The 11,790-nt window shown below is 45.9% G+C and overlaps 1 protein-coding gene across 1 annotated transcript; it reads left to right on the forward strand.

Moving 5' to 3' along the window:
* Positions 1-671: 671 nt before the first annotated feature.
* PRSS58 (serine protease 58) lies at positions 672-5,257 on the forward strand. The gene is made up of 5 exons (XM_019749852.3): positions 672-1,149; positions 2,791-2,929; positions 3,151-3,407; positions 4,265-4,404; positions 4,492-5,257. The coding sequence occupies exons 1-5, from the start codon at positions 1,110-1,112 to the stop codon at positions 4,639-4,641; spliced, it is 726 nt and encodes a 241-aa protein (XP_019605411.3). The 5' UTR covers positions 672-1,109; the 3' UTR covers positions 4,642-5,257.
* The last annotated feature ends 6,533 nt before the right edge of the window (positions 5,258-11,790 follow it).

Here is an 11,790-nt window from a genome sequence, read left to right on the forward strand (position 1 = left end):
CCAGACCACAAGCCCCTCTGTTTGCCTGTCTTCCAAGCAGCCTCACTCCTAGTTTCTCCCTGCTTCCTGCCTGGTTCACTGCCCAATGCTCCCTGATCTGGTCACTTTTTGTAACTCGGAAATTATGTCTTCGACGCTTATTGACAATCCTATGTTTTCCATGTCCATTGTTTGTCATCTCCATAATGGCTCTGTCAAACATCCTCCTCTCTCCTCCAAATTTCAGCAGATGACCTCTGGTTTGAGAGTAGAGGGGTGTTGAAACCATCAGAAGATGTCTCATTCAACTTCCTACCCCAAACCTGCAAACAGTTGTTTTTTCTTATTCATTTTTTTTCCCATCCTTCCTGGAAGCAAGGCCCTATTATCTACAGCTTCTATCTCCACCTCCTCATGGACTTGCTTTATTATCTCTGCTTTTCTGTCATTTGCAACTTCCCCTATTGACTGGCTTCTTCCTGTCACCATTTAAGCAAGAGAAAGCCTCTCCCACCGAAATGACAGATGTCATACACGTGAATTATGAGCTGGCTGGTTGAGTAAATAAATGGAAGAGAAGTGACATGAAAGGAGGGGCTGACAGAGCCCAAGGAGGAGTTCAGTGTCAGGCAGACGGGTCAAGGTCAGCACAGAGGGCTGGGTTAGGCCACTGGAGGTGAATGTCAGGGGCACACAGATGGGGGCCAGCATCACACAGACGGGTGGGGCCAGTCTCCTGCATGTGGTTCAGAGAGGGGCATGATTTCAGAGTTGCACAAAGAGGGGGAGCCGAGAGGAGGAAACACCTTGAGCTTCAACCTCTCAGATGAAGTCCTTTCTTCCCTGAAGAAGGAGAGCAAAACGCTGATCCATTCTCTACTGTGTCAGGGACCAAGCCACCTAATCTCTCTGTTCCTGTGCCTCTGACACTTGATACCACCCCCTGCTCTGACCGATGGACACGTCTTCTGGAACTGAATCCTGCCCCTGAAAGAATTCAGATGATTTTCCCCCACCTCTAGAACTCCTCTTGCCTTATCTTACTTAGTCCTTTACTCTCTCTCTCGTCTCCATCCTTTCCAGAGACCCTGAGCTGAACCGCATCCTGTGAAAAGGCTTTTGACATCATTATGAAGTCTGTCCTCTTCTGGGAACTCTTGAACCTGCCTCGTGAGTGTCTGCACATTTTCCCCTTTACTGGCCAAAGAGAAATTCTGGTGGAATCATGAAACAGGATAAAGACAGGAACAGCGTTTCAGACCACAATTGTAGGACTGACTCTCTACCCCTCACCACTGCTGCCATCCCCACCAGGCTTCCTCCTGTGACACAGCCTGTCCACCTCACCTCAGGCTGATTGTTGTATGCGTTCTGGGGAAGCATGGACATCGAAACCCCAATACCAGACCTGCTCCTATGGAAGACTGCGGCCTGACTCTGGGCCTGCCTAGAACAGGATTGATTCTGGAAGCAGGGGTTGACAGCAGAGGTCTCACTAATGGACACACTAGAGCACTCCAGGTTTGGGTCTTTTCCAGGCATGATTCCAATTATTCAGGCAAAAACCTTGGAGGTCGTCATAAATCTTTTTTCTCATCCCCCATAGTCAATCTGTTTGGAAAATTTTGTTGACTCCATCTTTGAAACATATCCCAAATCCAATCACATCTTGTCCCCTCCATTGCTCACTACGGTCCAAGCTGCCATCTGTTGCCTGGATTATCAAATTATTCTCCTAACAGGCCTCTCTGCATTATACTCTTATACTCAAAGCATCTCCCTAAGGAAATTATCATCACCACTCCGTTATCACACATCGCACAAAACCCTGCAGCGGTTCCATATTTCACTCAGAAGACAAATCCATGTCCTTACAACACTCTACAAAGCTCTGCGTCACTTCGCTGGCCTCCCTACTTTCCTACTCTTCTCCCCCTCACTCAGCATGCCAGCCACGTCAGCCTCTGTGATGCTACTTAAAGAGGCCTTCGGACTCTTACCACAGCTGTTTCCTCTGCCTGGAATCCCATTCCCCAGATATCTGATTATCTAACTCCCCGCTTGCTTTCATTTTCATCTCTCACATCGCCCAAGAGGTCTATGCTGACCACCGATGTGCTATTGCACAATGCCCCCCCGCCCCCCCCCACACACCTGCTACTATTTTCCTCTTTCCTTGTTCTACTTTTTCCATAGCACGAATCACCACTTAACATACTGTATCCTTTACTTATGTATTATTTATTATTATTGAATGTCTCCACTCATCAGAATGTAAGCAGGGACAGTTCTCTGTTTTGTTCACTATATAGCCCAGAGCCTGGCACATACTAGGGGCTCAACATTTACTAGTTGAATGAATGCATGATCTCCCCCTCCTCAGACTGTTAGCATTTGGTCTGTTCTTTAAATGGCACTTATATCATTCTGCCTTGCATTGTTGTTGGGAGAACGGGATAAGATGGGTGAAACCATTTGAAAAGTGACAAAAATAGTTAAGTTCTCTATGAGCTGATTTAACAGATATCCCCTGAGTTGTGGCAGGTATTTAAGGAAGTTTGTGTTTTAATTTGTAAGGTGTTTGTGGACAACTAAAAGGAAAAACACCTTTTCTCTTTGGAAATAAATATGTTTCTATCAGTTTCCTCATGTTTTAGAACAAAGTAAGCCAGTTTGCAAATTCAGCTTACCGTTAAAGGTACTGGAGAGAAGGGTAGAGGGAACTAGAGGTTATTAAGTAATTTTCCTTTGTTTTTTTCCAGTGACCCCTGGAAAAAAACCTCAGAACTTCTTGTCTGTTTTTCTTTACAGTCGCTTTGGCCTTTGATGCAGATTACGCAAATGGCAATGCTCCCCGCTACTTGGCCTACCTGAAATCTTATTACTTGCCCTGCACTGGGGTCCTGGTCCACCCTCTTTGGGTGATTACAGCTGCCAGCTGCAACTTACCGTGAGTACTAACCCCCCAATGCCCGTCGACCCTTGGGGTTCTCAGCACAGACCCAGACCCCTGCCTGGGACCACTGCCCAACTCCATGGGACTGGGGAGGCCTTCGGGGGATGGTTAGTAGTAGAGAAATAAGCATGTGGGGAGAAGCTAATAATAACGGCCCAGAAGGGTGGGGCTCACATATCTGCTAAGGCCTCTCAAGAGCACCCACATTGTTCCAGGAGCCTCCATGTGATATTGGGGGTTACAAACCCGTCAAACCTCACTGAACGACACGTCCAAGTGGTTGGTTATGAGAAGAAGATTCATCACCCGTACTTCTCAATTACATCTATTGAGAACAACCTCATGCTAATCAAGCTGAACAGATACGTGGAGCTCAATGACTACGTGAGACTGGCTGGCCTGCCCAATGGATCGGCCCCTGAGGCCACCGCGTGCACCGTCTCCACCTGGGCCTACAACCTGTGTGATATCTGTGAGTGCCTTCAAGCTGGGATTTTCTCAGCATTGGACATGCTTCGTTCGTCCCTTCTCTCCTCTTGGCTCCCGCAATTCTCCCCAGTCATGTCTTCTGACGGCTTTAGTCAACCTTTCCACTTCCTTTCGCCCACCCTGTACCTCACGGAGGGGGTCCGGCAACCTTCCACCCCCCCACTGTATCTTTCTATCATCTTTGCTTTCATATATGATAGAAATGGTGTTAGTGGAAAGGCATGGAGTGAATATAAACAACAATACTGTTATAAGCATAGTTGCTAAGAGACTAGATCTTAATGATTCCCACCACAAAAAAGAAAATGATAATTATATGACGTGATCGAGGTGTTATTGCTAAAATGGTAATCATACCACACTACAGCAATGTATCAAATCAACACGTTGTACACCTTAAATTTACAGTGTTGTGTGTCAAATACATTTCAATAAATAAAGAGGAGTCAGTGATGAATTTAAAGTAGGAGACAAATAATAAACATGAAAGCTCAAAATTAGTAAATAAACGAAAATTCCATCTCAAAGGACACTCTGTAATGCTTCGATTTCCAGACATTTTTAAGGTAATTTGTTTTATTTCATTGCAGAGCGCTCTTATATTTACATGTAACTTGCAAGAATTTCTCTATTTTGTAAGAAGGTAGACACTTGTGTCATGAGCAATTGTTAATCTGACAATTTCCTGTTATCCTAGCTGCGTCGTTCTGATTTCTCTCAGTATTTGGTCTCTTTTCCTTTTTCTGGGAGAAGAAGGAATAGGTTGAATAAGAAGGAAAGGAGAAAAGAAGGCTTGGTATCTCACAATTCTTAAGGAAGTTATACTTGTCTTTCCTTTAGACAAGGACCCTGACTCCCTGCAAAATGTAAACATCTCCATCATCTCCGAGATGCGGTGCCGCGATGGCTATAAAACCCACAATATCAAAAAAACTATGCTGTGCTTGGGCATTGTGCCAGGAAGAAGGCAGCCCTGCAAGGTAACGTGCTCTCAATACCTTCATTTTCTCATTGTATTCTTTGTGTCTCTTGCCAGAAAGATAACCCGGTTTCCTTTTCCCTGGCAGGAAGTTGCAGCTGCCCCGGCAGTCTGCAATGGGATACTTCAAGGAATCCTGACTTTTGCAGATGGATGTGTTTTGAGAGCTGATGTTGGCATTTATACCAAAATCTTTAGCTACATGCCCTGGATTGAAAACACAATCCAAAACAACTGAACTTCCACGGCAGGAATTCTGGACCACGTGACACAGCCTGTACCCATGTCCAGCCTCATGATCAAACCTAAATAGATTCCTTGGGTTGCTGCAGGCACACCTGTCTCACTTCCGCCTGACAGAGTGGGTGACTTGTACATGCCTGTACTGGGATTATGCATGACAATCTCCTATAACGAAGATGGCAAACTCCATACCCCTTACTTAGGCGGTTGAAGTTTATGAAATGGGGATTGTGCGCTAACAAATTGATCATTGACTTACTGAAACAAAAGGCCACTCGATAGCCATTTCGGGTGACAAAACCCCTACTAGTTGCACTGAATTGGGTAACACGTGCCAGTTACACATGCTAATCGGATAAAGGCAGTTTTGAGGAGAAGCGAGCTAAATAGAAGGATGGGTGAGGGGAAAGGATTTAAGGAGACTGTGGGAGAGATTCGGCTGAGTTTCTCCTTGCCCGTATAGCTCTCAAGACCAGGCACAGATTCCGGTCACTCATTTTGCAGCATTCTGGGTAGGGACTTGAGCCATGAGAGGTTAATACAAAAGTTCACTGGGCTTATAAATAAGAAGTTCCAGCAGTAAATCTTGTCCTCTTTAGGATTCTGAAACCCCTAAATCAATAAAGCCTAGCTCAAATGTGGAAGAGCAACGTGTGGTGTGTAGATTATTAAGTGCAATTGTGAGAGCTTCTCTTTCATGTAAGTTATTAACTGAAATTTTAGCTGTGGGAGAAACACGATTTCTGCAGGTGAGTATCTCAGTCTCTGGAGATGCTCTGCAGCTTGAATGATGCTAGGATTTCAACAGGTCCCAATGGTGCCTTCTAAGGCCAGATGATGCTAGGGGACGAAGCATATGTTAAGGGCACTAGATTCCATGGGCATCAGCTTGTTTTCTGACCATTATCGCTGTAAGCGATATTCTGTACCATTATTCCTTGTTTGGAAAATATATTCCTTTTCTATGGAACACATAAATCATTCAGTTAATTTAAAGATGGTGGGGCTGGGAGTGATGATGGCAGGGGAAAGAAAATCCAAATCTGGCACATTTTCTGTGAGGACCAAGAGCTACTCCCTCCACAATGGAAGGGGCCCACCAACCCCCACCTAGCTGGTGGGATACCTGGGGTACAGTACGAGATCATTACTGTATCAGGGCTGAGGCTGGTCACTGACACTGGTGAATCGGGGCTTCAGCAGTGGTGGTAACCAGGTAGGACTTGCAATCAGTCCCTGCATATGTTCCATTTGGTCCCACTGTTCTCTTTGTTTATGAATCCATTAAAAACAAAACAAAACAAAACAAAACAAAAAAACAGTTGGAAGAATGAGAAAGGACTTCAGAGCCAATATATTAAACAGAGCCATGCATAAGTGAGGTGACATCTTTTTGCCCCAGTGAACTATTCACGGAGAAATCTCATTGAGGTCACAAGTGTGGGTTGAGGAAAGATTGCCCAGCGCAATGGCTTATGCAACTTACTTGGGCATTCAGGGCCTAATTTCTCTCTGTTCCATTTAGGCTCCTAGTTGAAGATGGAATGCTGCTGAGCATATCCAAGTTAATGACAAAGAGAGTCAGAGAGCCTCACCTAGATGCTGAGTCAACAGGTGACGCTGAGTCAGTCATTTCGTCTCCACCAGACCATAGTAGCAAACCAGAAGCTATTTCCCAAAGAGAAAAATAGAGCATGGCTTGTAGGGATCTCTTTTGATTTTCTTATTAGGCTTTGCCAAAAGCTTCAGTTAGTGTGCTAAAGATACTTTTAGCACCATTGGACCTACAGAGTTTAAACCCAAGAAACAGAGCCAATTGCATTTCAACCGGTGCTGGCTGTATTTCTGACTTAGTCTTACCCTAAATTAACACCTTTGTAGATCGCTCATTAAATGGCTCCAAGCATGATACCCTAATGAGATACATACATGTTGCTTATAAAATTTAGAGGCCTTCAGACATCGTTCTTAACAGTAGAGAGCACCAATGTGTTCATTTCAGTGGCGGAACCCAACATAGTTTCACCCACAAATTTCATAGCAGAAGCAGGCAACAGTAGGGTCACTGGTTACATCACCTACTCCCCACCATGTATCTGTCTTTCCAAAACATCCAGGAAACTTGCTACTTCCTGTTATCTAGTCCTATCAACATGATACCATCAGTATCCCAGACCAGTATGGTACCCTTTGAGATTGTCAAGTTCAGGGCCAGCACAATGATGATTGCCTGAGCATGGAGGCAAAAGGGCATTGCTGGACCTCCCAAATGAAAGCTAGTTAATTCTGAGCTTCTCAAAGACAATGCACAAAAATGCACTTGCCAGATGAATAGCTGCCTACCAAACGTGAAGGATTGCATTTGCTCTACTAAGGAGGCTGAATATGAAACAGCAACTGTAGTTGGTGTTACCACCTGATTACACAATAAACAAACACTACCACTCCCCATTACTCTTCTGACTTGGCCAAGCTGAAGAACTGAATGGGATTATAACAGAAATTATTAGCCAACAGCGTATTTCAAGTCTGTGTTGGGAGACTGATTTTTGCAATGTGCTCATGTTTTAGATTTACTAAAGGGAAATTCCACCAATTTTCTCTTAACCCTTCCTACAACAAAAGCCCTCACTTCACAGGCCAGGGAGAGATTATAACACGAGTGGTTGTAGAGATTCAACCAGTTGTAGAAAAAAATTACACACCCTCCCCCACCCCCATGCAGTGTACATAGGAAACAGGAAAATAAATTCTAGATAGTTTTAGAGCCCCTATTGAATTACTCTAGGGAAGATTTAGGTTAAAAATCCATTTATTCCTCAATTTCCATAAGCCCCAGTCTGATCAGAGGATAGCACGGATGATAAGTCTTCACCCCCCACAGCCACCCCAAATTAGTAGTAATTCTGATCCAGGAGCTCTCAAACATTTTAGCTATAGTCTTGTCCCTAGAGCACAAGTCACCAGTTAAAAAGACTCAGGTCACTTTTGTATAGGCTAGAAGGAAGATTCTCAGTGTTACAATAGGGTCCAGGCTCCCCCTTTATTCAAGGGGCACTGAATCAGTCAATATAACAGGTTTCTTGACTCACATCAATCCACTATTACCAAATTTGCCAGTTTTGTTGTTGTTGTTGTTGTTTGGTTGGTTGGTTGTATAAATGTGATGGACTCCACCATTCACTGTCCTGAATGGGGGGGTACAATTCTCATTCTAAGTTTTAGCGTTGGGGATGCTGATGTTGTCACATATGCAAGCCATATTCTCTAGCACCTCTTTAAATAACATATCTAGAAATTTCCCTCTCCACTTGCCTTACTCCTTTAGCTCTCATTTTTCTCCCCAGAATTTATGTGAGAAAATCGGGGCATCACTCATTAGCCTCCTCAAATCCCAACAACATTACATCAGGATTTGGAAAGCATGTTGTCCCACTGAGTGAGGGCATACCCCCTAGACTCACCATTCGCAGGCTGAAAACCTAGGATCCTGAAACCTCATTAGTTTATCCCAGTTTAGACTTGACAAGCCCTTCCCCCACCACGGCACTACGGATGTGTACCTAAGGTCAAGAGGCCTGCATGCAGCCTGAAGCCCTAATAATTCTTAACCCATTATCAACGCCCCTCTTCCTGGACCCACCTGTATCTCAGCCCTTACTTTCACTTTAGACCCACTCTTGCCCTCCTGCTCAGGAACCCTGAAATGATGGCGTATGGGCCCATAAACACAGGCTGTGTTTCTGCTCAGGGCTCAGGAACCTGAATTAGAAGAAAGACATACATCCTCCTTCTCTGCCTCTTAGAAGTGCAAGTGAAATTTTGAACTTGTGCTTTTTGTTCTTTGGGGACCTTCTAAGTGAAAGAATAAGGAAGGACTCACACAATGGGATTTATAGATGATGTGATACAGAATTGTACACCTGAAATCTATGTAATTTTACTAACAATTGTCACCCTAATAAATTTAAAAAAAAATAAAAATAAAAAAATAAAAAATAAAACTGTACCCCAGCAAAAAAAAAAAAAAGAAAGAAAAGAAAGAAAGAAAGAATAAGGAAGGAAAGAAGAGGGCTAAAATTTTGAGGAAGTAAAGGGGAAGAAACATGTCTCAGTTCTTGAAAATCACACTATATCTAGTAAACACTGAAAACTGCATAGACATTCTACATACACTTACTGATTAATTAAATGTATTGAATTAATACATTTAAATACATTTAAATACATTTAAATGTATTTAGAGGATCACTGAGACAAAGGAGAATGAATAGACAGCTGTCTTAGGTTGCAGTATTTGCCTGCCAGTCCCAGAATTCCACAATCTTCAGACTGATTCAAACTATGGAGATAATTATGGAGCAGAATCAGATTTACACAATCAGAAAACATATTACTTTCCCCTCCAAATGATTACATTCAGTTAGTATAATTCTATTTCCAACGAGTCCTGCTGAATCCCAGGTATTTGAAAATATGGAATGACAAAACGAAGTTGAATATACTTTGTAATGACATGAGCAAACCAACTCTTAGCAGCCTGAAGACAGCAGGCTCCCATCACATATATCAATATTTCCTATCTGAATAACGAGGCGATAACATAATCCATTCAATCAAAGCACTGTTTGTTAATATACTACTGAATGCCAACTGCAATAGAAAAATTTTAAAAAATAAGCAAACCATTCTCAGAGTGGATCACAGAACAAAACTACAAACCACGGGTTAATATATCAGTAACAACAACACAGCACTGCTTGAACCTCTACATTCCGCCAGTCTAGGAGGGCTAGTTTAATCACCATGGCAGCAAGGTCCCTAGACAGTGGTACCAGGGCACAGTTCATGGTACAGGTGAGCAGAGCCACATCTGGGAAGTCTCCAGGTAGCTCTCAGGGACTGAGGTCAAAAGGGGACTCATCAGAGCTAAGGTGCCTGCACCACTGCAGCCAGACGCTTGGCTGCAAGTTGTTCCAAAAGCTGCCAGAAGAGGGCCTCCGCTTACCTTTAAGAGCAGGTGGTCAGGTGGGCTGCAGCCCCCCATCTCGTCTGTCTCTCAGTGACGGTGCTCTCAAACAGAAGTACCCTTCCTGGAGGAATGAGAGAACACAGGTATCACTACGTCATCTCTCCCCACGCTGTCTTTTCCTCTAGAGTTGGGCAGGTGTTCACAACACCTGAGAGGGGGCTGAGAGCAGACCCACACCTGCAACTGATAGCTGGCCCTCTGTACAGATCATGGAGAACTGTGGGCAGATGGCACCCCCTGGTGGAAAAAAAAACCTCCTCCCTCTCCACAAGGGCCGCGGAAAGAGCACTTGCCAGCCCCTCTGCACCACACCCACCCACACCACCATTACAGGCTGAGCAACCTTGCAAATGCCTTCTGTTCACTCACTCCCACCTTGCACCCCGTTACCTGCTCACTTGGTAGACCAAATTTCTCCGAGACAGAGAAACTCCAAGATGGAGAAGCTCTGAGAGGGAGAAGTTCGGAGCTGGACGCAGCCCCTTCGACTCCCATCTCTGCAGTCCCAGGGTCTGTGCCTCTCCCACAATGCACCTGTCAGCTGGTGGTTCTGGGATGTGTGCCGGGCTTTGACCTCTTGCCCTGCCCTCCCCTTACTCAGGTGCAGGCAGACCAGGCTCTGAGCCGTGGCTTTTTAGCTGAGTATTTGGTAAGCCCTCCACTGTGGGTTCCAGACCCGGTCTTTTCTAGGTCAGGTCCTCTCTGAGATCGCAGTGAGAAAAGCTGAGGTGGTGGTGAGCACTGAGAATGGGAATCTAATTGCAAAAGTGGGTGTTTATTTATTCCAGGGGTGTGAGTGGGGTAGGGGGGCACACATTGCGATATTCATTCTCCCCCTTTCTGAGCTCCCAGAATTTTTCCGGGTGCCTTTCCAGCACCCCTCTGGGCGTTGAGATTAGCATTAAATCGTGACATGCTTTTTCTGTATGCACACTGTGGAGACAATAGCTAATGCCTGTGTATCCTCGTCTTCTACTAAAGGTTTCACCTGAACTGTGATGTTTAATCCTCTCAGTGACCCTCTGAGCTGGGTAGAGTTACTGTCTGTACTTTGCAGACATAGAAACTAAGTATCAGGGATGTTAATTCTTCCCCACAGCTCGGGGTGGCACAGCCAAGGTCCGCACCAGAGTCCGCCAGAGGCTGTGGCTCACGGCTGTGCTCTGCAGGCCGACTGTTTCACTGAGGGCAATGGGGAAGCCGCAGGCAGAGTCTACTTGCAGTAGAGTGGCCAGAAGGGAGGATCTGGGGCGAGGAGGAAGCAGGCAGGGGTTGGGGGAGTGCTGTCAGGGCCGAGGAGGAGCTCGGGTCTGCAGGTGGGTGGTGGGAACCAGGGCTGGTTTTTATTCATCTGTCCGGGGAGGGTTTCTCACTGTGTCTTTCTTTGCTGCAGCTACAGTACAGGGTTCTGCCCTGGGTCACATTGGCCACGTGCAGCCTCAGCTCCGTGTTATCCACCCTTGTGGCCTGATAGACTGCTCCAGGACGGGCTATGACTTCCTTGTCCCCAGAACTCCGCAGAGTGGTCAGCATCTCGAGTTGCCTCTGGAGATCCTGTTGGTACCAGCTCAGCCAGGGGTACTGGGAATCCTTCAGGAGGCAGCGCAGGGTTTTAGCCTGTCCACGATGTACCAAGGCCCATCGGGGCCACTGCTCCACAAAGCTTGCAGTGGCATCTGAAACACACAGGCAGGCCAGGCTGAAGGTACTGGGGGGGGGGGGGTCAACCCCAGAAATTACTACTGCAAATTGTAAAGAGGGGTCCCGTGAGTAATGCCGGTAGGAGACGGCTAGGGAGAGAAAGGATCCCTTCTCAGGGTGAGGGGCGATACCTGGGAAGATCTGGGCAAGGCTGGGAAGAGGGAGCAAAACTTTCTGTGCCTCCCGGTGCCCCAGTGACCTAGTCCCTCTTTGCCTCCCTCAACCCACTGAGTGGCTTTCTCTGCCTGCATCTGACCTGGACTCACGGCAGCCATGAGCACCCAGCCCCACACAATGGGAAGCGGTACCATCCCCTGGTCCCACACGCCCTCTCCAGCAGGGCAGAGGGACAGAGGGCCTTGGAACAGGGCCAGCCAGGCAGGAGAGCAGGACCTGGACTGTAAGGTGGCA

Source organism: Rhinolophus sinicus, chromosome 8 (genome assembly GCF_057876585.1).
Source record: "Rhinolophus sinicus isolate RSI-liver-muscle chromosome 8, RSI-T2T, whole genome shotgun sequence".
In the NCBI taxonomy this organism is placed as follows: domain Eukaryota; kingdom Metazoa; phylum Chordata; class Mammalia; order Chiroptera; family Rhinolophidae; genus Rhinolophus; species Rhinolophus sinicus.